Below are 26,001 nucleotides of genomic sequence, written 5' to 3'. Positions count from 1 at the left end.
CAGCTATAAAAATTATAATAGATGTCGCACCTTTTTCAGTTTTTTTTGTTTTTTTTACATTTCTTACTAAATGAACAACATTTTGTTAAATTATTTTGTTTAAATATACATTAAAGTATCTTTTAAAAATAAAGAACAAAACGATTTTACAAAAATTTCTTTAGTAAAAAAAATTAAACCTTTACAACTTAAAAAGTAAAATATTTGTTATATCTTTTCTGTTATATTATCCAAATATTGGATTATACTGAACCCTTTTTTCTCTGTCTGTACCGGTACCCTTGAAGCATTGACAGAAAGTTGACTTGCCACCTGAACGAAATATGAATGATGTTAGAGGAGCTCGTAGTTCCCCTCTCTTTGGGTTACCTGAACTGAAATGACTTGACCTTTTTCAATTGGTTTTTATTTCCCATTTCCTACAAATTGATATGTCTAACTAGCAACAGATATTTTGCTTGTCCTATTCCATTGGCTTTTCATTTTACTTCGTTACATTTCCATTTCCATTTCCACTTCCATTGGCGGCATTTGGGGCAGAGGATGACAACAAACAAAACGGGAGGACACCGAAGCCACGTGGTGTCCTCGCCACTGCATATCCTTAACATTTATCAACAAGGCGTATACGTACTGTGGCAGCTTATTTGTTTACTTTTCATAACATTCCGTTGCGGCAAGTATTTCGAAATTTTAACCAACATCAACAGACGACGAAGGGGACTCGACGAGTCTCGACTCGATACGAAGGATACGAAGGATACTACCCCGAATATAGAGGCCGAGGGAGCCCTGTTAGCTCTCGTTTAAGGTCACAGGACCGGCACGATGATACGATGATACGATGATACGATGATGCGGGGCCACGTGTCGCTTCGTAGGAGTCTCAGCTCAGCCACAGTCAGTTGCAGTTGGAAAGTCGAGCACGTTTCTCGTGCTGTCGCCTCGCCTCGCATCGCCATCGAAATTGCCATATCGCCATCGCCTCTACTGTAGTTGAAAATAATGTAGAAATGCTGTTGTGTTAGCGCTGCGCTGAGCTGGGATATATTTTTTCGCTTTTGCGGTATCGGACGGACGCCTTTTGCTGCTATCACAGTAGTCAGTCGAGTGCGTGGTCGTGAACGAAACGGTCGAGTTGAAAGTCGCTCCTACTCCGCCACTCTGTGTGCCGCACTAAAAGATACAAAAATATATTATAATATCTCCTCCTCTGCACACACACAAAAACAAAGCGCGCAAGAAATGTGCGAAATTATTATGATATGGAATCAGTGAATGAATCAGTGACATGAGAAATCCTCATCAATGATCACATCGTTTCGTTACTTTTTTTAAAGGTGCACCACCACATATATATGCCTATGTATATTTTTTTTAGTTGTTTGTTCAAGTTTTCGTGCCTCCCAAATGTCGTTTTTTGGTAAAGTGTAAAGTTCCTTGAGCAAGCGGTCAGTAATATGATAAAGATAAACACTTACCGATATAGCGTATAAATAGTGAAACCAATCCAATCCATTTGCCTCTTCTCCACATAACATATATCCTTTTACAATCCATTTTAGAGAAATAATCATTAGTGTTTTTGAAGCAGACTTTTTGCGGGCCAAGCTTTTTGCGGGCTCATCTCGAATATCTCGGCATCGGAACAACGACGACAACTTGGTCTCAAGTGCTATGAAATAACAAACAAAAATATTTAGTTTCAATGGAGCTATACAGCATTTTCGAGTCTATGCTATTATTATGACTGGTGAGTACTGATGATAATAGGACTGAAATATCCATGAAATTATCAAAGTTATTCTTAGAACAAATATTAAATACAGGAATTATTTTTTCATTTTATTATAATATTTTTAGGGCTGTATTTTTCTTCATAAAAAATATATTATTATAAAATGTTTTGTCATCGAAAGCTTAGTTTTAGTATTTAATACTAGCTTTAAATTTCAAAAACAACAAAATTAAATGAAGTGTAAAATTCCAATCTGCCAAAAAAAATTGTTACGAATAACGCAATGCCCGCCAAGACAATTAGATGTCTTTATGTTTAGATAAAAATAAACATTTTCTCTAAAAGAATATTAATAGATTAATCAACCAAAATCCAATATCGGGGGGAAATAATAATCGTTAACAATAATAATCAAAAGTTGGCCATGAAGTGAACGACCTACATTATGTTTAAAAGTTTCTAAAATATCTGACAAAAATATCAGATTTTATATATTTTAAATGACTAACAATATTCGATATATTTTTCTTATAACTGCGAGGCTATAAAAACTTGACCCCAACAATTTTTTTGGGCAACAAAATATTATTATATTTATTTGCCAATTTAGTTCGGATTTAAAGTCAACGGTCAGAAAAATCAAATGTCAGATGTTTTTGGGGCACCCTGATAAAGAGAAAACGCTTTCTTCTACCTGTTACTTTTGCTATTGGCATAAAAACGTGTATAAAAACACTAAAGCTCAAGTGTATTTCTTGGCTGTTATCCATTTGCAGAGCACAAAAACAAACAATAAAGTCAGCTTCGCGCCATCTTTACTACGAAATGTGAAATTACAGTACATATGAATAAACCAATGTCGAAATTGATACTTTGAAAAACAAGAAAGGAAACCCCTTTCAACGTAGAATGAATGAAATATATATTTGTTTATTTTCTGGGTGTCCCAAAAATTTAAATTTAATTAATTTAAATGAGGAAGTTCTATTTTTAAATTGAATTGAAGTTTTTTTTTAATTTTTGAACGGCGAGTTTTTCTACTTTAATGTGCAAGTGAAAGACAATTACAAATAATGAGTCTAAGGTAAGTTGATAGAAGAAATGTATTTTAGTTTTAGCATTTTTTATTTGTTTTGCTTCAGACCTTCTTATTTTGGTTAAGAAAACATATTACCGTCTTTCTTACTCTTTAATTTAGAATCTTAAAACTAAAAATCCGATCAAGTTAAAAAAGAACCTAATTTTATTAGCTTTATATTAACACATTTTTATGTTAATAATTGGAATAACAATAAAAGGAACCAGAGAATTGTATTATATTTATAAAATGTATAAATTTTGATTATTATAATTAATGAATGAATTAAAGTCTTATTAATTCAACTGCAACATTGTTAAATATTTATTAGGCACAATGAATTGAAAAATATAATGTCTATTTTGTAGACCAGACCATTATTCCAGAAATGTAAACTGAGAAAATTCCCATAAAATTTGCATAATTTTGCATACATTTTTTGAATAATTTTTGAACCCACTTTATTTTTTCATAAAATATTAAATGAAGAGTGCATTTTGAATGAAGATCCTTTTTTTTATTGAATTAATAAAACATTCACTTTTATTTCATTGAGTCCAAAAACGTCCCAAAAACATTTTTGTCTGCCTCATCAAATATTACGAATTCCATGAAAATGTAAGTAGATGTAGGCAATTTTATTTGAAATTGATACAACACATTGCTCATTTCCAGGGGAAAAACGAAAAAACAAGACTGCGTCTTCTATTTTATTCAGCAAAATCTTAAATCCAGTAGAAATCGCAAAGGGATTTAACCGAGGGGACTGGGTTAGGGTTATTATTGTCGCAATCGCTTGGGAACAGCTGGTCAGAGACCCAAATTTTAATGGACCTCCCAACTGGATTTCTAACGCCCGTAGGCAATGGGAGATTTTAAGAATGTCATAAAATAAATTTAGCACGTAATAATTGGCTATTTAATACAGAGATATCATTAAATTTTTTAACAGCCAATTAAAAAATGTTTTTGCTTTATATGCTTATAATACGTATAACACGATTTAAATTCATTTTTATTGATTTATTTATATAGTAAAATACTTTGAGACAACTTGGTAAAATTGTTTTGAAAGTAAAACTGTGAAATCTATATTATATCTAAAAAATATATCCTGAGCAATGGTATAACAACTTTAGGGGAAAATAAAGATTTGATTTAATGGGAGCATTGGAGTCACTTTGCTGAGCCAAACGAACGAGAACTTATTGTCCTGGCATTGATAAATTATATTTTCTGCTTACCAACATTTACCTAATTAATCTTCTTATTTAATGCCTGCCATAACTCAGCCCGTATTATTAGATGCTTGATTAGAATGGCCTCTGAATATGCTGGTTTACTGCATACATAATTTTCCGCAATTGTCGCTTGACAACTTTTGCACTTATAAGAATGTAATCAATTAGGTACAATTTGTGTTATACTGAACTAGTAATATCTACAAAGATATCTATAAAATATCATCACTGAAATAAAAAAACATGTGCGTTTTTTTTCAGGTTAAAACATTTTTTCAAGAATGCGCGAAATAAATTGGCGGGCAATTTAAATAAAAATTGCATGCAAGTATCGATTGCATCCAAAGTAAGTTAAATAAAATTATATTAAAAATAATAAAATTGGTTTTTGTTTTGAAAAAAAAAATTATAATGCTCTATCTTTAATTTAATAAATGGTAAATAATGATTTTGGGACTATAAATTCCGAGCTTACATATTCCTAAGTTGTATGGAAGTGCTAATTAGCATATTTCTTTTCAGATATGGATGGAGAAAAAAAGAAAACAGGACAACAGGATGTGGCCTAAATATGACGAGGAATTCGTATTAAAAAATCGCGGCACTTAAAGCTACTTTAGCAAAAATAGTCAACACTAAAAAATGTCTAGAATTTTCAATAAAAGTTTGAAATCATATCATATACTATTTACCGTATTTGTCAACTGTTTTGCAACTTTAACATGAACGAATTTGGGATATCATTTCATAATCCTTTTCACTGTCAATATTTTCGTGGTCTGATAAGAATTCTTAGAGAAAAATAAATCTACTAAATGATAGTCGTAGTCCAAATTTAAGACCTATTTTTCATTGCCAATATTCTGTTTAGTAGAATAATATATTTTATTTTCTACTAATGGCAGTTTGTAAATTGTTTATATTTAATTGCAGCCTGTCAAATATGGATCGCTATAAGAATAAATTCCGTTATCGTTGCAAATAAGAAAGGAAACCACAATCAGAGCTAAGGAAACCAATTGCGAGGCGAAAAACAATATGAGAAATCAATCAAAAACCGAAAGCTAACGAAAAGCATTAGATTAGAAAGAAAGAAAGTCAGTGGCTCCAAAAAGTTGGTAACAAGTAGCCGAAGTAATTCGAATATCGACTATAACACCAACGTACCGGAGGACAGACAACAAGCAAAATGCAAAACTATGGAAGTGAACTTAAGGGAGGCTGAGTCGTCTTACTAACTTGCTAACTGTCTGCGCGCCCAAACATCTGATTATCGGATTCGGATTCGGATTCCAAGGGTTAAGAAGTAAGATATGAAGAGGCAATCACTGAGTCGTCGGTTGGACAATCTATTCTGCTCCAGTCAGGAAACAAACATGAGCTTCCCACAGCCGCACACATTGCCGGAAGCCCCAGCAAACGGTGGTAAGATGCTGGTTTATGGCCTGGGTCTTCTAATTATGATACCGGGTGAGTGTCTCCGCGTTAATTAGATGCTTTCCTCAATTCGCAAATTCCAATTTCACTTCCAACAAGCACAGCAAAAAATCCCTAATGTTTTCCTTATTTTTACCCCCATAAATACCCTCAGCTTGTACGGCTGGACCCCATGAAAAGCGGTTGCTACACGCCCTTCTGGACAACTACAACAGCTTAGAACGTCCGGTGGTCAACGAATCCGATCCATTGCAACTGAGCTTCGGACTAACACTCATGCAGATTATCGATGTGGTAAGTAAAACTTTGTCCCAAGACCCGCGTTTACCAACTACCTACGTTTTATGATTTATAAACATTAAAATTATAGTTAATCTGTTTAAATATAAACTTCATAAAATAATATTTGATATTATAAGAAAGTTCCCATAGTTAAGATATCGTTTTTCTCTTTTCAGGATGAAAAGAACCAACTGCTAATTACGAATATTTGGTTAAAATTGGTAAGTTATTCATATGTTTACACATTGCGCATTAATTAAAAGTAAACATTAAAAATATGAAAATAAAAATTCAAATTCAAAATGTGATAATATAAGTAAATTAAAATAATATTAAAAATAAATTTAATTAAATATTTAAATTGTAAATATGCCACATGCTTGCAGCGCTGGGATAGAAACAATAATTAAATAATAATTGTAAAAATGGAAAATCTAACGTGAAAATCAAGCATCGAATTAAGAAGAATTAAGCATTTTGAATTTCTTATTATTTTCTTAGGAATGGAATGACATGAATCTTCGATGGAATTCGAGTGAATTCGGAGGTGTACGTGATCTTCGGATTCCACCACATCGCTTATGGAAACCGGATGTTCTAATGTACAATAGGTAAATAATCTATTCGAAAATACCTTTAGTGGCTTTTTTTATTCCTTGTCATCTTTTCTAGTGCGGATGAGGGATTCGATGGGACGTATGCCACAAATGTGGTGGTGCGGAACAATGGAAGCTGTCTGTACGTACCTCCAGGTATATTCAAATCTACATGCAAGATCGATATTACGTGGTTTCCATTCGACGATCAAAGATGTGAGATGAAGTTTGGTTCATGGACCTACGATGGTTTTCAAGTAACTATAAAGTTCTTTACTTAGAAGCATAAGTCATTTAAATTATACTCTTTATTTAATTAACAAAACGTATGGTGTATTTTCTTCGGCAGTTGGACTTGCAATTACAAGACGAAGCAGGAGGAGATATTTCTAGCTTTATAACAAATGGCGAATGGGACTTGTTAGGTAAGGTTTAAAATACTCTTTTAAATGTCATATGATATGATGAATATTCCACAAAAGACTAATGTCAGTTAAACATAATTTATTAATTTTCAAATTAATATTTTCTTCTCTACTACACAAATACTACACTTGTTCACAACTAAACCAAAACTCAATGCAACAAAACCAATCAAAAACCAAAACCAAAACCAATAATCAGGTGTGCCCGGTAAACGAAATGAAATCTACTATAATTGCTGCCCAGAACCTTATATTGACATAACATTCGCCATTTTGATAAGACGCAAGACACTGTACTATTTTTTCAATCTGATTGTGCCGTGCGTACTGATTGCCTCAATGGCACTGCTAGGTTTTACACTGCCACCAGATTCTGGTGAAAAGCTTTCGCTTGGTAAGTGTCGTCCAGTTAATTCTGGCCTCATTTCTGATTTCTATGCCCTTCTATGCCCTTCTATCTCTGTGTTCACGACTTACAATTAAATTAAAACTAAACTAAACTAAAATATACTGTGATTCAAGTTTAGAACGAAATGAAACTTTATTACCTATAGTAGTGACAAAGATTATGCAATTTAAAATGCTACCTTCTTTTACCTTCTTGTTTGCTTTTGTGTTCTTAGACATGCTAATGCATCTGGAGTATCGTATTGGAATTTAATGTAGATCTTTTGCATGCAACTCTGCAACTCTTTCTAGCCACCAAAACAACTGCTCAAAAGATTTCTTTCCCCATGTTCCTACTATCTTAGCTTGTTTCTCTATGCTAGTACAGCGCAAAACTTTGGGCAGTGTGATTTAGGTTATCTTGTCATTTTAGCCTTTTTATTTGCATTTTTATTGCTCGATAGCCACGTATAGATATAATATTCTTGGCAATATGTATGTGTAAGCAAAGTGAGGAAACGATTCTGATATTGAAACCTTTCAAAATCTATTATTATTATATACTTTATTTAATATTTTTCAAAGATCAAGTTATTCATATCATTTTGATATGAATAAAGATCTTATCTTGTTTTACAATATTTGTTCAAAAAATACTACATTTGGTATTTTAAAGCAGTATTTTTATAACTTTCATGAAATGATGGAATATCAAATTGATATGTTTGAATCATAAATTTCACATTAATTGGCTTTTTATTGATATGAAATAAGGTAGAATTTTTTTTCTATCTGATCAGATCTGTTTTCATCTTTCTGCTACACACACCTAAGCACGATTATTATATTTATATTTATAAATGTGTTCTGTGAGAGTATCGATAGGATTTTAAGCTTAAAGCTTGTAAATTGAATATTGCTAAGGGGTTCAGGCTTGAGGTTCAGTGCAGAAAATACGGTAGTAGTTTTTTATTGAAGGCAACAAAGAGAAGAATGTGATAATGGAAGCTAATGGAATGGAATAATCCTGGCTAATGCTAATGCTAATGGACCTGAATCGGAGCGGAATCAGCAGGATCTCACTGGTTCTTACAATAATATTTTGTTACCGTAATCGTAAATCGTAATAGTGCACGTATTTAATGTGTAAATATCATGGGAGTGACCATATACCAGAAATGACTAATGAAATTAACTTTGATCTTATTCCATGCCGCTGCTTCGTCGCTGTTTGTCGTCTTGTCATCGATATATATCGATATCGTATCTACTTATCGAACCGATCTTGTGTGACTTCCCCCCGAAATATACGAATATACCGATCGCTGCTTACTACTTTCAGGAGTTACAATTTTATTATCGCTTACAGTCTTCCTCAACATGGTGGCCGAAACAATGCCGGCGACCTCTGATGCAGTGCCCCTGCTCGGTAAGTAGATCGTGGCCCGAACTCCTGCCACCGAACCCCAAAAACCCAATCTACTACTACTACGTCTACGACTAAGTTTCTAAACTAACGCACTCTCAACTCATTCAGCAATCATCCAAGATTCTTCTTTCCGCACAGCTTTGGCGTCTCAACGTTCAATAAAAAAAAAATAAAAAAAAAAAAACAGAAACAAAAAAAAAACTTCACCAACTTTATATTTTGCCTTTCTTATCAAGAAATTCTATATATCTTTGTGAATTGGGGCACACATAAAGGGCTAAAATTTAGCTTCCCAAAATAAAGAAACCATAATCATCGTTATCCCTTTAATAAAAAAATAATAAACCCTTCCGAGCACCAGCATAAAGTACATACTCTCATACAGGCATGAATTATGTTTTCATATCAAAGTCGCATGTTGTTTTCGGCATGGTACTTCGCACTGTTGATAGGTTTTAACCAACTAGTTACATACCCGATACTAAATAATTGGGCAGGGAAACAACAGTACTTTATCGTAAGCTTTTAGTTTAAAGACTTCAAGTTTTAGTTTATCGTTTATCGAAGACGATCCAGTGGCCAACAAAGTGAAATCGATATTGTTTTCGATTATAAGAACCTGAAGTTTGCCGAATCATGGCTAAGATTATTTTGCTTAGGATTATCTTAAAATATATTAGAAGATTCCCAAGTGGTCTTTAATTTTTCGAATATTTTAGTTGAAATTACAATTTAGATTTCTTTTCATTTGTATTTGTTTTGGTTTTTTCATCACCAAATACGGTTACAAACGAGCACGACTTTAAAAGGGGTAGTTTCTTATGTTATTACACATGTATAATAATAATGAAACACAAGTAATGCTAAAAGTAAACATAATTGTGGACACACAGCTAAATACACAATGTAGATTTATTTATGGTTTCATTACGTATCCGTCTATTCATAACGTACGGACTTAAAAGGAGCTTAGTACCAATCTATTGTTGAACTATTTTCATTTTCTTTGCATGGCACCAACTCACATGTAACACATTTTACTCTACGTATTTTTCCTGCACATTTTCTCACTAAATATTACTAAATATTTTCCATTGTATACGTCTAATTACTATGCAACGTCCAAACAATCAAAGTAAAACAAGTCAAAAAAAAAAACAAATTAATAATACTAACTCAAATACACAATTTTATGAATTCAAATATTAGTTTTTACAAATTTCAAATATTTGTATAACTGTTGTATGCAGCCGAAGTAGAAATATTTTGTTCTAAAAGTCGAAAAAAAAACCTGGAAGGGAGTTTTCATTTTATGTCTGCTCTTTGAAGTCAAATCAACGGTGTTTTGTGTACTTTTTTGATTTTTGAACTTTCTTTAAATTTTTAATAAAATAATTAATTTTAATAAAACTTTCTTATACATACATACACATATGTATTTTTTTGATATATAGATTTGGTTTGGAATTTTTCAAATTAGAATTTGAGAAATTCGGTTTTGTTTATATCGTTTCAGTTTTTATTAAAAATTTTTCGTTTTGGTTTTCGCCAGTGAGATAAATATAAATCCCAAGGACCACTACCACATAATGTATGCGAAAAAATGTTCTTGTTGGCATGAAGGAACACAAATGCCCGCCTGACTTTTCCATACGTCAAGCAAATGGACTGAGGGAAATTGGTTTCTACAAAACGAAATCAATTTGACCCTTTCTTACCCTTCTAAGCCACGCAAATGCAAATACACCCCAAAAAGAAAACATAATCACTCACACGTATATTTAAATTAGTAACACAAAATACGAATATAAGAGTACACAGTTCCAAATTGAAATTTAGATTTATACTTTTGTTCTATCCATCTGCGCCACAAAATGCAATGTTAAACTATAACTACAACTAACTAAAATAGGATCGCATATTAACGCAACGCAACCAGAAAACGGGCTTAGACTGGAATTCACAACGATTAAGGTGGCAGAATTTCCACATACGTTAACTATCTTGAAACCTCTTCTCCTATCTATATATATTTATTTTTCCTACTTTGCTCTCAACTTTTATCGCAACTTTTCCTTCAAAATATGCTCTCCGAAAAAGAAGATAATGTTGTTCCACCTTACAGGGTATGAAATATGAATGATTGGGATCATAAAAATTACAGGCATCGAAAATAATCAAAAATTAAATAAAATTAAAAATTCTGAAGTTAGCCAGATTTATTTAGGTATTTAATGCAAACTTAAACTTTTAATTAGTTCGCATTTCTTATATTTTTTTAATTTCAAAATGAAGTGATTCCTAATATCGAACTATGAGATACACGCACCTCACGGCCCTGTTACAAAGTATTACAAAATATACAAGGGACTAAAGAAATATAATTAAAAGCAATACAACCTTAGGTCTGAAAAGTCATTCATTCTATTTTTTCAATTACTTTGAACGTTTTTTTAATTTTAATTTAATTTTTATAAATCCGAAATAAATAGCTTTTAAGTGCCTTTTGAGTTCGATCTATAATTTAAAATATAGTGCCCGAATATATACATTCGTGTTAAATTAAAAAAAGAACCAAACATAATTAAGTGTTAATGAAGAGACCCCTCGTATATGTATATGTATATTCGTGCACCTATTAGTACCAACATGAGAATAAATCCTAAAAGTCCAATTCTTAAACATTAAATTCACCGTTTCTCTTTATGTACTTTTAGTTTTAAAACGGATATGTCATATCCTCGTCCTTGAGTAGTTTGAAAATGCGGGTTCTGGTACAATTTATGACTTTATTTATAGAAGTCATCAACGGCTTATTCACACAGGTGATTATTTGATAATTAAATTTAGGAGACAATGTCTTAATATATTCAAGACTTTTTCGTTGTATCAGTGACATAAGCTCTTGTTGTTACCATTAAATTTCATTTAAACTCTTGAAGAGTCAACTGAAGTTTCAATAGTCGCACACAAAATTCAGAAATTTGCATTAAAATAAAACTGGAATATTTGTTGAGAGATCTGTTTGTTGTTGGTTTGCTGTTTTCTGTTATCTTATAGCTGTGTTTTGTGACTATCTGGACGATTTACATGGAAGAAGCATGCTTTCGAGTTTTGATTTAGTTCAACATCCAGCATCTGACCATTTAAATAATTTGATAGATAATTTGGTGAAATCCATGTCGTGTTTGTCCTCCCCTTTCCATGAACATATATTCCTTGAGTCTAATAAATATTTCTCATACTCTTCCAAAACATTTACAAAATTATATGAAGTAATTAAATTAATAATAAAATTTATATTGTTACTATTGTGCTTTCGTTGTGAAAAATGTAAAGAGCTTCAAATCCGGAACACGCTTCCAAATTAAAAATGGTATTTATATAAATGTTGTCCTTTACGTCTTTATTTGGTTGTTTTGTTTAGGAAAAAGTACATTAAATTCTAACATTAAATGGTAAAGAAATTATTGGTCATTCCACTTATGAAAACATTTTTAAAATCCTTTCACGCTTTAGGTGGACAACAGATATCGTAGAGGCGGGTATCTCATAGACGGGGCACTCGACTAGAGCGATCTTAAGTATCGCAAATCATTTTCTCCCACAGAAATATCTTACATCTATCTTGGAAAATATTTTTATTTTGGCTATTTCATTTACTTTTCTGTTAAATACCGCAGTAGTGTGTGGTAAAATAATAATAGAAAAATATATATTTTTTTTGTGTTACTTTCAATTGTTTGGGCAATTCATACCAACCAAATTTCTCACACAGTATTAAACACCATAGGCTAGAAGAATTTCCCTCACACTTGTAAATAAAATACACCAAATCAAAAATATCATATAGCTCTCCTCCCAGACAACAAAAGATTGTTTAAACAAATATACGTTGCTTTATGATAATTAAAGTAATTACTTATGTTATGCTTATCCTATAAACTGGTATTGGAATTCTGCCAACCTTTTCCGTAAAACTATATATCTCAAAAATATCTCTCATTTCCCATTGGGAACCATACTGATTAGTACGGGCATACATATATGAATAATTTTCCTAAGTTTTCCCAAGTACCAATAGAGAGCTGGGGAAACTTCGGTGTCCGACACCATCGGTGTTTTCAATATTTTAAGAAGAAAGTTATTAAGAAAGTTCTAATAAATAACAGTGCATTGAGTAGGGGGATTCCTATAGTCAGGGAACTTTAATCCATATTTCCCCCTGGAAATAGTTAATCATCGTCTTGAAAGTGCCATCGATGGTTTTCCAGCTCTGCTTGTTTTCTATTGTCTTTTCATTTCGATTCCATACATCAGAACAAAAAAACTTTTAAAAGTTGTCCAGTATTGAACCCCCCACTATTTTTAGTTACGAAAAAAAACATTTTTTTTAACTTCTGGACGAATTTGACTAAAAGCAATGTTTTGTATTTTACAAATATGCCAAATATTATTCTTTTGTTGTATTTTAGCAAACTTCTGCATATTCTAGAAAACCAAAATTCTTATTTAAGTATACTTGAAAGAATATTTGCAATTCATACGCTTAGCGAAACGTGTGTGCCCCAAGAAACATATTAGCCAAATTTGTACGCCCATAAGCGATTAATTCTCATGTTAAACCACTTGCATCAAATCAAAATGACTCCTCATTTGAATTGAAAAATATTAAAATATCAGGCCGCTTCAAACAACTATTTTTGAATAACAAACATATGGCGAGTAAATTGTAGACTAAAAAAAATGATACAGCATCTAGCAAACCCCATTTACATTTATTTTTTTTTATTTCATCAATGCGCATAAAACCAAAAACAAATGACATTTAACATTAATATTAATCCAAACGCTCTAACTAAGCCAATAAAAATGTATTAATATCATTCTAATAAACCCCATAAAAGCCGCCATCCAAAACTAAATTCCCACATCAACTTACTAACTTCAACATCAAAAACCAGATAAAAACAACAGCGAATTGTGTGAAAAGTGACACACAGCACAGACAAAGTAAAATACTTATAATCATAAGTCTAAAACGAAACGAAAAAAACGAAACTCAACTATTAAGAAAATTACCAATTAGATCTCGATTTTTAAAATAAAATGATGATTGCGGATAATTGGTTGTACACTAAAATGACGAAAGAAAGAAAGAAAGAAAAATGGTTGACATCACTCTAATCCAGATTAAAGATTGAAGGCTTTAGCTTATGACTACACTAAAAATGTTTAGATACTTGAAAATATACAGATGATGACTCTTTGATGAGTTTTGGTTAGTGGATGTGAGGGTCAGAGGTGGTTTTAGGATTTTTAGTTAATTTTTCCTTGAACAATCTTTGAATTGAAGCCACCTTCTTTAATATTCCGCCTACATGCCCAAGTTTTAATTCGAAAAGGAACCGAAAAGAAAGGAAAAGCCCACCCTGCGAACGTTTTCTATCCCGAGAGTATCGTTTACGTTTTCGCGCTCAGATCTTCCGTTTTCCCCGACTTTCCCTTAACAGAAGTGACTTTTCCCTATCTTTTCTTTTCCCCTCGTGTCTGCATGTAATCGATGTGTACAAAAACTGAGTTGGGGCTATAAAGGGTCCGCCAAAAAAAAGAACATAGAATGTACCGCGGCAGAAGACCTTAATAAACTGTTTTTGTATTCACGTACACATTCCTTTTTCACATTTTACTTTAACCTTTACGCGACACTCAGAGAATCTCAGAGTGGGTATACTTATACACACACCAGCAGCAGGTGGGTAGGACTTTAATAATATTTGAGCGTTTTTTTGTTCCTTTCTCTAAGCAAAAATGTGCGTTTTAATATTCAGCCTCGATTAAAAATTAGTGGAAAATGTATAGCCACCTGGTTCCCGTTTCTGTTTCCGAAAAATGTTCTAGTTTTTGTTATGGAAAATATTTGACTTAAAGAAGATATTAACTGGAATATATTATCAAATAATAATATTGTGAAAATTAAGTTAAAACGCCTTTGTTTTTAAGCGTTCGTATAAATTGGGATTGTATATCGAGAGGAAATTTCCGATAGGATATATTGACCAAAATATCGAGGTCAATATCGTATCGAAAATATCGTAGTTTGCTATATCGAAATTTAAAATATCGAAATACAAAGAATTTAACGATGAAATATTTTTTTTCAACGTTTAAAGTGAACAAATAATAATTGTCTTATTTTTTTAATTAAGGGGTTGTTTTTGTAACCAGAAATGGGACCAGGTGGACAGGTAAAAAAAATATCAAGATTAAGAAGCACTCTAGCGAACACTAATTCAAACACACCTACACTTATAAATCTGTTAATGCGTGATCGACTAGGAAAACTAGGTTAAGAAAACAAAACAACAAAAAATGTAAACAAATCGAATACTTTTTACAAGTTTGTGTAATTTTTGTGTCCTTCTAGGAACTTATTTCAATTGCATTATGTTTATGGTGGCCTCATCAGTTGTGTCAACCATACTTATCCTCAATTATCATCATAGAAATCCAGATACGCATGAAATGAGTGAATGGGTAATATTTTTATATTCAAATTAACTTTACTACTTTCATACATTGTACAAAAAAAAAGAAAAAAAACCAAAACAATATGTATAATTTTCTTTCCACATATATATCACAACATACTGATTATGTTTCCAATTTTGCATTATTCCACTGCTAAACATTTGTATATTTATTGTTTGTTACAAATGTGTTTTGGCTTACCAAAATAAACAAATCATTTTAAACCAATTTAATTGTAAATATCTAGGATACCAATAATAAAAACATCAATTTGCATTAACCCATATTTTTCGCTCATATAAAAGACACCCAAACTATCAAACAATCACAACAATTCACCAATTCCAAATCCAAATGACTTGCAAGATATACTCAAGCAAAGCATGAGAGACCAAAATTTAATACTGAATTCCCCATCTGTATACCAAATGTCTTCTACAAAATCCCACTGAACTCCCTTAATACTTAAAAGTACGAAAAGATAAAGATCCCTCCCAGCAATATACTTATGAAAAGAACACACAAACCTATATACTTAAGAGTTTTAAACATATTGATCGCTAACAAGCATTTCAATCAAAACGAGTTTAAATTTGCTTTTATATAAATCGGCAACACTTTTGAAAAATTATTATTTTAAAATCGGTAAGAGCGGTTACAAAACTAAAATTTTGTTTAATACTACGTTTATACAGCTGGCTAAATTCGAAATAAAAATGTATTGATAGTCGATTATAGCTCTATAACAGAGTTACATTCCTTATAAGCAACTTAGGACGTTAGAAATGTTATAACAGATTGAAACCTTAATTGCAAATAGAAGGACCTACCGACGACCCCCGGAAAAACTGAACTATTGATCCATTTTAATTTGAAAATCAGCCGGTCCTATAAGCGTAGTAATAATTACTTACATATTTTATTTGATTATAACGGATTATAAACGGATTCCCCACAAACTTCACTATTGAAACAGAACCTTCCTATACATATTTGACTTAGTTATAAAATTCTTGATTATGAAATAAATCAGACTGCTGATTTAAAAGTACGCCTTGTCCAATAACTAATCTTGCTTCCTTTTAAATTTAAGTATTTTTCTATTCTGCCAGAGTCACTGAATATTTAAGTATATCAAAAAAAATAATTAAATTAAATCCAAATTCGCGATCATAAAATTCTCTTAAAAGTAGATTTCACTTTATTTTTGGTGACTTGTATTTTTGATGCTAACCAAAACTTTAAACATAGTCTTTGGGCCGAATTCCTAAATAATCAATCAAAGGAAGTCAAATTTGGCGGAATGTTGGCTTTAAAATAAAGTACAGGTATGTTTGTATAATGTAAGACTTTATATACTGAATACCGATGGCGAATCGAAAAATATTGCAATGTCGGTTTCTGTTTCCGTTCCCGAAGATTTTGCTTTTCAAATCAGTAATAAAAAACTTCAAAACAAAAATACATACAATAAATAAATTGAATCGTGCTCTGTAGTGAAAGATATTTTATGCTGAATATTTTAAATATTCTAACTTGAAATTCTACTTATATTAAAAAACTCCACGAACACATTTTTATGCTCCCTTTGTTTATACAATAAAATTATATTATGTTCTCATTCCCATTCGAGCACCATTTCTTATTTTTAATGTTTATAAATTAACATTAGAAATAGTTAGGAAAAGTTTCTTCAAGAAGGACTGACATTATTTGATTGTGATCAAGAAAATATGCTTTTTAGGTACGGAAATATTCAATTTAAATCCTACTTCTGTCTTTCTATTTGCAACACAGGTTTTAATCAGAGTTAGCTTAGTATTATTTACTTGTAAAAACTAATTTAGAGCATCCATAAGCCCAATAAACTATTGGTTTAAAACTCTTAAGCATTTATAGCTTCTTAAAAAAAACCTTCAATTACGTTTATCTGGGCTCTTAAAAAAGACCCAAAATTAAAATGTAGATCATGAAATAAGAATGAAAGTAGTCCTCAAAACTTCAGAATCAATGCCAAATCAAATCGTATACTAGCAAATTCTTTTTCATTATTAGTTATCGATACTATCGATAGTACCGATGAATATGACGTTTTGCAAATGTTTAGAGCAATTTCATACATATTCCTTGATTTCCTTTTTATTTCCATTTTAATTCATATACACATAACTAACTTTACATACTTAAGAAATCGTCTACCAACAACAGCATCAATAATCACACAAAAATGTTTATTTTTCAACCAAAAAACTCTGGCCAACAACTACAACTACGCAAACCAACTACGGCAACTCAACTACTTTCAACGCAAATAACTCAACTCAATTGCCTCTTCAATTGTTTCTCTCTCTATATATAAATATATATATCTTCCTCTTTCTACATGTGTATCTCTCTATGTCTCTCTCTGTTACTTAAACTATTTAACAAAAAACAAAAACAACAAAACCAAAAAATATACAAAAAAAAAAAAAACAATAAATTAATTCAAATATCAACATGGCGACCACAACAACAACGACGACAATAATTGCACGTGTCGATTAACTTATACTACATAACAAAAAACCTATCGTACACATTCATATAATCGCTCTCCCCGAAAAAAAACTCATAATTACCAAACAACGAACAATGTATTAAATAAATTATCGATAAATACTTATACAACGAACTGATAAATAATCCTTAAATTTAAATTTCATTCTCCTCATCATCTTCTTCATTTTCATGCTAATTTAAACGAATTAAAAAAAATGTCTCACTAACGTGTCATTACAATACACAAAAAAAAAAAACAAAATAACAACAAAACGCACCTGATATAACAACGATAACAAACAAAAAATTAACACTTATCATAAATTAAAAAAAAAAAAACGAAAAAACATAAACCTAAATGGCCTTCATATTAAAAAAAAATACTAAAAATTCGTATTGCTATTATTTTTAAACGCATTACCCAACTACACTCCGTCTCTCTGTCGAACTCGCACACACAGATAAGAGTAATATTCCTTTATTGGTTACCTTGCATATTGCGCATGCAAAGACCCGGACAGGTTGGCTACGAATGTCCGCCGCCGCCCTCATCATCGAGTTCATCTAATTCTGGCGAGAAAAAGCAACAGATTCAAAATGTTGAGCTCAAGGAGAGGTAAACAAAGACAGTCTCTTGGGGATTGCGACAGAAGGCACTGGGGAGGTTTTGAAATCTCTTACGAAGGGGCCTAAAAGTATGTTACAATATATTTTTAGTATAATTTGTGTTCACTGCCTACTTTTTGGGAACCTTTTTAAGTGATTTCAAACCCCCCAGGTGATTTCTGTAGCACCCCCTTCACATATCTTGTATTTTCAAAGCCTTGTCACTTCTCCTTGTTGTTACTTAAATCGTTCTAAAAAGAAATGCTTCATTGCAACTCCTCAACAGATCTTCCAAGTCTCTGCTGGCCAACGTCCTCGACATAGACGATGACTTTCGATGCAATCATCGATGTGCCAGTGCGACTTTGCCTCACCAGCCAACGTATTACAGGACGATGTACAGGTGGGTTACCTCAATGCGATCTTAATACAGTCGATGAATCGAAGTTCAGAAAAATATATATATGCCTTAATTATTGAGTCGGAAAGTGACGCCTATCTGGCATTGGGCACACGTCGATTCTTCTTTGTGTTTTTCTAATAAATATTTTTAAAATGGTATTTAGGCAAGGGGATGACGGCAGCGTGGGACCAGTGGGTCCAGCTGGACCCGTGGTCGATGGGCGTTTGCACGAAGCCATTTCGCACACCTGTCTGACCTCATCTGCAGAATACGAACTGGCGCTGATACTCAAAGAACTGCGTTGGATAACGGAGCAGGTGAGTGGAATGCGGTGTTCAATGGACATCTATCTATATAATAAAATAAAAACATCTATATAATAAAATAAAATAAAAATACTTATTTTAAAGGTATCTATAAGTATGCAGTACAGAGCTTCAAAATATATTGACAGTTTGCTCTTTCTAGTATTTAAAATCGATTTTTCCTTTTAAAACATCGATATAATCGAATTGATATTTTCAAAATATCGAAAATATCGATGTTTTTCTAGCTCTAATGCAGTAAATTTTTTTCTGATTCTGATACTGATTTGTTGCATACTTTTAGTCGGCTTTAAAAGTGATTTTAATACGTATTTTTAAATTAATTTTAAATTATTTAATTAATTTTTAATATTCATTCGATTTCGATTTTTCCTATTGTAATTTCCCCTAGCTAAAAAAAGAAGACGAGACAAGCGACATAACACGAGATTGGAAGTTTGCAGCCATGGTCGTCGATCGTTTGTGCCTTATTATTTTCACTTTATTTACTATTATCGCCACCCTTGCTGTCCTATTTTCAGCGCCACATTTCATTGTAAGTTTCCCTTCCGGTTTAAACGAGTTTTCCAAAACCCATTTCACCATATGATTTTTATTGCAGTTCCCGTAAGCGGAAATGCGTTGCAGGGAAAAAATGTGGAGCAGCAAGTTAACAGCAAGTGACAGGCCACAGAAGTTTTTGTGGTTTATTGTGAAGTATATATGAAGCCAATCAAAAATATTAGGAACAAAGAACAAAAAACAGCAACAACAACAACCCGAACCTAAGCTTTTCAAACTGAAATACTTTGACAGTCAAAGAGTTTTGCTATTCAACATTTTGATATATTTTAAAGATGTGTCTGATGGTTATAAAAAAAATATTATAATGAATTGAGATAGTAACGTATGTACGTATGTGAATGCATTTTGTATAAAAACCAGAGAGAAAAACGAAATACAAAAAAAAAAACGAAGAAAAAAAAACCCCTAATAATAAAATCGGAATCTGGGCATAAATGTACGTTGCCGTGTGCATTTCGATTCGCCCATTAGATACAAAGAAGAGGTTTCTAAATCTAAATCCAAATCGCGAAGCGCTCGTAGATGCAATCCACCTCCCTCTCCATATATCTATATTCGATATTCGATCGAGGAGCGCCAAAACATTTAACCGACTCGAGTAGGCAGAATGAGAGAGTGACATTTAAGGATATACACAAGTGTATACAGCTTCACACTATTGTTAAAAAAAAAAGAAAAGAGAGCAATTAGTATTTAAATAGTCTGTATGCAGCTTTCAAAAAGTTAAACTATTTTTTTTTTGATTTGATTCGAATTACTTTTATTTGGTTTCTTGGTTCCCATGCTATTCAATATTCAAAGAACTGTATACAAATGTGTTGCTTTGATATAAGAAATGGATTGACAATATACATTGGATTGCAATCCAGCCACAACAAATGCAAATTGAACGAATACAAAAGTGAATTGTGAAATTGTTCCCGGTAAGAAAAGGAAACTGCACTTCAATAAGAGAAAGTCATTTAACTGAAATGATCGCACAATAAATTCATAGATGATACTTAAAAGCTAAAGTCAAAATTGAACACACACTAGAGCTTGAAAAATATCGATATTTTCGATATTTTTTGCTACTATTCCTTGAAAACATCGAAATTATCGATACGATATTGTGAAACTATCAAAAATATCGATAATTTTCAAGCTCTAACACACAGCTACACACAACAACTAATCACAGTTGTGATAAACAAAACAAAAAAAAATTAAATACTGTTGAAAAAATAATACTTGCTAAATTTAACGAATTTCACTCTGCAAATAACCAAACACGAAATCTCCTACACAGAAAACAGAAAAACACTTAATGCATTTTTTAAGCAGAAGAATGCAGTACACAGAAAATGGGAAAATATTTGCTAGCCATTAGAGAAGACAAAAATAAACAAAGAAAAAGTAAGGAAATAGATGCCAATAACTATGTATATCACAACCATTTCATCAAGTCTTTCCTGCTGACGATCCTCAGCGGTTAAACGGTGCTTCAATATTAACAGGTGCTTCAATAATAGGCGCCAAAATAATTTTATCCTTGTATAGTTAATTGGCAATGTAAAGTCATGAAATCAAATCAAAAAAGGGGTTTGTAGAACGTTAAAACATGAGTAAAGTAAAGTAAAGCTATTTAAACGGTAGAGTAGGCAATTTGGAGTCCATTTGAATCTTGAAATTCGCCTTCGTAAAATGGAAAAAGATAAAATATATCCAGTGATAAATTGGGGATTCATTTTCCAACTTAACTTTCACACTTGACAACCACTTTTCGCTAGCAAAGATGTTCTTTAATCTGAGTACTGGACTTCAAGGCGAACACGAGCATAACTTATCTTAAAAAAAACAAGCTAACATAATTTGGCAAAAAACTTAAGCTAAAATTGTATGATAATGTTAAACACAAGTATAAAGTTAACTATTTTTAAATGGAAAAAAAAACAAGACAACAAAAAAAGAGTGTCAACAGCAACGAAAGCCGAATATAAAGAGCGTTAAACAAAGATATTGCAAAAGAGTATAGTTTTCAGAGAGAAAGGGTCGCAGCTATTCAGAAATACGAAAGAAAAATATATCACTACAGTCAAGCTTCCATAACTCAACCTTTCCTAGCTCGAAGTCTCTATAAGTCGAACTAGTTTTATTGGCAGCATAGATTTTAAATACACGTCAAATCAAATCAAATCTACATATAACATATAAACCCCGTATCTCCATAACGCGAATGTTTTTTTTTTTGGTGGCAGATGGTGGCTCGTGTTATCGAAGTTCGACTGTATCTTTGAACTCCCCAAAAGAAAAAAAAAAGAAAATAATAAAAAGTGCAAGTTAGAATACAAGTTAGATTTAACACATTTTTAAACTAAAATTAAAACAGCAAAAAGTTAACAGAAAATTCATGAGAACCGTAAAAATCTAGATTAAAAAAAAAACAAGTATGTAAGACCGAAACTGGAAACAATAAAATGTTTACATTTTAGCTAGTGCACATTGGACCGATTTGAACAATTTAATTTGAAGCCACGAAGAACAAGGTATACATTTGAAATATTAGGTAAATATCATAAACGCTAACGAAACTAAGTTTAGAATGGGTGAAGTTTTTGTGAGGTTTTTTTAAGTTTTACCCGGTATTGTTTATATGTACATATTTTATTGCATATCTTGCGACCGATCAGAGTGATTATTATTAAAAGTGATTTGATCCAGCATGGTTTTTCTCTTTTTTATTCTACATATGCGAATATATTCTTCTTGAAATTTGAATATTCGACCGTTATTTCGATGGTTGCCACACAGTGTTTCTGGTGCGTGTCTCGGGTGGAAGACTCAGACTCAGACTCCTCTATGGTTCGACTTCCGACTAGCAATGTAAGTTATTTAAAGGCTTGACACCTAGCTATGGTGAGTGGTGGTTTGGTTATTAACTAGGGGGCAGATGTAACGAAATTTTAAATAAATAATATAAAATATTTTCAATTCGTCTTAATATTATTTATTTAATACGTTTTAATGTCTTGAAGCATTTGAAATAAAATGCCTAATTTATTATACACATATTCAATAAAAAAGAATCATTAATTAAGGCAAACGATTAAAAAATATTTGGAAAAGGTTAATGTTGGAGCTAAAAAAAATAGGCATTCTTAATTTAGAAAAAGCTAGTACAATTGTCTATCGGTGATGCCACAGAAACAGCTTTTTTAATCTCAAAAAAGGTGTCTAAAAGTATGCAACAATATATTTTTAATCCAAAAGTGCTTTGAATTTACTTACTGCATATTTTTAGACACCTATTTTGAGATTTAAAAGTGATTTCAAAAACCGCAATATATTTCAAACTCTTTTTTGATTAAAAGTTGGCTTATTTGCTGCCCGCTGACAATGGAAGCCAAATGGATATGGCATTGCCTCACATTCACTGACCAGTCGATGTGTCATGCAATCGCTGGTAATTGGATATCAGGGGCTACCAAACCACTGGATTTGACTGTTTTGTGTGACAATGTGGCGAAATTAGCTTCTGACAACCCTTTTCCTCTCCCTTCAAAATTATTCCGTGTGGACCCTCCTCCGTTTTATTCTGGCTATGATATCTGGGATGCAGGGAACCGGTTAATGCCGGCTGGGCCTCCGCCTGAACTCGGTCAATAAACTAACCGCAAATATGTTGATTCAAAAACTTAAAGACAGCACCACCAGCCCAGCCCCATCGGTGTTTCGACGTCACAAACATGTTGCTGCAGTTTTGGATTTGGCATACAGCCAAGGTCAAATAATTAGTCTCAAAAACTGTAAGTCTTCAATCCAAAAACTGTCCTAGAATCTCAGCAAAAATGTAATCAGGTATTTTTAATTTTTCGCAATTAAATTATTAAATTAAATTGCTATTAATCTGTTGATGGCTGTACATATGCATAAATGCCTGGCGAAATTGGAGTGTATCGGTGGTTGCTTTTGGTATTCTGTCGATTGTGTGAAAATATTATGACTGGAGGAGGAGGAATATCTTAACGAAAAGAATGCCTTTTATTTTAAAAGGTATTAACATTTTTTTTTTAGACGTTTCTAAAGAGGTGACACGTTAAATGTGTATTTCTAATCATCAATATTTTTAGATATTTTAGTTTGTTCTTAGCTGTATTATATTATACTATTTTTAATGACTTGTACTTTTTGTAAGTATTTAAATTAAAGTTTTATAGCCATCAAATAAATATTCAGCGTCATCGTTAGTGACGTATAATTATATGATAATCAAACGATTTAATAGAGGACAAATACTCATTGTCAATGACGTAGACTTTTGATAACAGCTATTAAATTTGAAGAACTTTCTTTAATATATATTTATTGTAGTGCACAGATTACACAACAAAAATCAATAAATAATATTATTGGCAAATCAATTGTAAAAATATACAGTGCAATTTGTTAATCGGAAACGTTATTTTTCGGGGACCTCTAGCCAAAAAAAAAAGTGACCAGTAATTATGCCTCAATTAATGCGTGAGTCAAACGGCGGTGTCGTCATGAGAAATATTAACAATCACGGTTTCACAGAACAAAAATGGTTTGCCTTTCGGCTTTTGGGTCTGAGTGACGTGACGCATGGTGTAGACCAAAGTTTTTCCCTACAAATTACGGCTGTAAATATTTAAGGTCTGAGAAATTCTCAGATTGCGACATTTTTTTATGAAGCGCAATTAAGTTTATCGCTTTGCCATTTTTTTTGGTGTGTTAGTTGAAGTAGTCTAATCTAATTGCCAATATTTACTCAACAAATTTGAGAGAGTTTAATTTTTTTCATTCAAAAAGGAATTTAATAACATTGCTTTGCGAATGTGTTTATTATCAGTCGATAGTTTTTGATAATCGTACTCGCGAAGTTTCCAAACTTTTCGCCATTACATTAAATATAAAATATAAAAATATTTTTGGTTGATATTTATAATTATAGAAAAATCGACATATAAGAATTGCGAAACACCATGAAATTGATTTCATTTTATTTAATCTATGTATGCTTATTCTTCTGATGATTTATTTTTGTTGATAGCTGGATAGGTGGGGTGCTGTTCTTATCAAAGCTTGGGGGGAAAATACGAATACGAATTGAAGTTCAACAAGTTGTTTGTTGTCGATGTCGTTTGAAAAATTTCGATTCGTTTGCTATGCGACTAATGAATTACCTACACGTGATAACTAGCTAACTAATTGCAATTAGTTGGGAAAGCATAAAATCGTTAAAACTTTCACCCAATCAGGTAGAATAATATTTTGGATAATATGTACCTCAGGAAAAAATACACACACACATGTATAAAAATATCAGCGATTATTTTTTTTTCTTCTAGGGTAATAAAAACATCAAGGGAAATTAAAACCAATAACGAAGAACACGCAAGATACTGTGCTGAAAATGAGAATGAGGACCGGAACCCGCCGTCCCATCGAAACGAGTATTTTGTTGTATTTGTTAAAAATATCAGAAAAAGAGGCAAAAACTCAAGAACTCGAATTGAATTTGCTGCTTTCCTATGCTGGCGATGCGTTGCGATGTCTCATCATCGTGGCGCTGAATAAAATGATAATGTACTCAAAAAACTCACGTACGTACAACCTGCGGACACATGTATATATTCTCCATATATGTACAGCTATATAACATGCATTATAATTCAGCAATAATTGCACAGAATCGTTTTCGTTTTCGATTTGTTTGCCTATTTATCTCCGGCGGGAGCATTGTAATTGCTTTGGCCAACAGAGGCAGCCGGAATGCTCCTAACCTAACGAAATGCGAGTGGAGTGCCCGCCAAACCGCAACCACCTGTTGTAAAAAAAAGGGGAGAGCAAACTGTTGCTCCCACAATGTCATGGGGCCAATACACTGGGAAAAGGGGAGATAACTTGATTAAATAAATATAATTTACTAACTTTAATTTAAGTTCTATAAAAGTATAGTCCCAAATCAAATTTAATGTTTAATTCCTAATATTATTTTATACAAAACCTCTTCTTTTGGTTTATAAATATAAATTGAAGATAGTTGTCTGAAAGGTGCATCAGCTGCTCAGAAAATCCTTTATTCCGCTGCTACTGATGCATTGTTTACAGAGAGTTTAATAATACAAATGTCTAATATTATTCTACACCAACAAAAACAAACTGAACTAATTAAAAAAAAAAAAATATATATAAAATTGAGGATTAAATTGTAACCAAAATATAACATAGAATTTTGCCTATCCTTAACATTAATAGTGTTTTACCAAACACAATATCTATTTTCATATAAATATTTTTTCGCAGGTGCATGCTTAGTTGAGCTTCGATACGATACGATACATGAAGGGGCAGAGGTAGTAGGTTGTGAGATCAAACGACTTACTAACCGTTGCCAAGGAGTTTTTATTTGTATGG

At 32.1% G+C, this 26,001-nt stretch overlaps 2 protein-coding genes and 1 long non-coding RNA gene across 6 annotated transcripts in view; 2 read left to right on the top strand and 1 right to left on the bottom strand.

The window, feature by feature from the left end:
- Positions 1-1,605, bottom strand: part of kek5 (kekkon 5) — a 120,503-nt gene extending 118,898 nt beyond the window's left edge. Inside the window, exon 1 of the mRNA XM_044396158.2 lies at positions 1,482-1,605. The gene's annotated coding sequence lies outside the window, so the exon portion shown is untranslated. The remainder of the gene's footprint in view (positions 1-1,481) is intronic.
- On the top strand, positions 1,024-5,126 carry LOC138913822 (uncharacterized). Of its 2 annotated transcripts, none has more exons than XR_011419679.1 (3): positions 1,024-1,340; positions 1,566-1,753; positions 4,991-5,126. It is a non-coding gene; the product is annotated as an uncharacterized lncRNA (long non-coding RNA). The 2 variants fall into 2 exon arrangements; XR_011419678.1 differs by having other exon boundaries at positions 1,024-1,451.
- Positions 5,126-20,783, top strand: nAChRalpha7 (nicotinic Acetylcholine Receptor alpha7). Of its 3 annotated transcripts, XM_017155607.3 has the most exons (14): positions 5,126-5,527; positions 5,649-5,788; positions 5,953-5,997; positions 6,278-6,387; positions 6,449-6,629; positions 6,722-6,797; positions 6,997-7,191; positions 8,527-8,613; positions 15,041-15,150; positions 18,147-18,301; positions 18,578-18,694; positions 18,858-19,011; positions 19,412-19,555; positions 19,622-20,783. In XM_017155607.3, exons 1-14 carry the CDS (start codon positions 5,371-5,373, stop codon positions 19,628-19,630), a joined length of 1,680 nt encoding a protein of 559 aa, XP_017011096.1. In that variant the 5' UTR covers positions 5,126-5,370; the 3' UTR covers positions 19,631-20,783. The 3 variants fall into 3 exon arrangements, with proteins under 3 accessions (XP_017011096.1, XP_070074800.1, XP_070074801.1); XM_070218699.1 differs by lacking the exon at positions 6,997-7,191; XM_070218700.1 differs by lacking the exons at positions 15,041-15,150; positions 18,858-19,011; positions 19,412-19,555; positions 19,622-20,783 and having other exon boundaries at positions 18,578-18,693.
- The last annotated feature ends 5,218 nt before the right edge of the window (positions 20,784-26,001 follow it).

This window comes from Drosophila takahashii, chromosome X (genome assembly GCF_030179915.1).
Source record: "Drosophila takahashii strain IR98-3 E-12201 chromosome X, DtakHiC1v2, whole genome shotgun sequence".
Taxonomy (NCBI): domain Eukaryota; kingdom Metazoa; phylum Arthropoda; class Insecta; order Diptera; family Drosophilidae; genus Drosophila; species Drosophila takahashii.
The sequence above is the reverse complement of the archived record's forward strand: the minus strand, read 5'-3'. Positions and strand labels throughout refer to the sequence as shown.

What these genes read in the sequence shown, in the direction of transcription:
- nAChRalpha7 (XM_017155607.3), top strand. Translation starts at nt 5,371, where the DNA reads ATGAAGAGGCAATCACTGAGTCGTCGGTTGGACAATCTATTCTGCTCC. An exon ending in GGACCTACGATGGTTTTCAA is followed by an intron (nt 6,630 to 6,721) that starts GTAACTATAAAG and finishes TTTCTTCGGCAG; the next exon opens with TTGGACTTGCAATTACAAGA. An exon ending in TGCGTTGGATAACGGAGCAG is followed by an intron (nt 19,012 to 19,411) that starts GTGAGTGGAATG and finishes AATTTCCCCTAG; the next exon opens with CTAAAAAAAGAAGACGAGAC.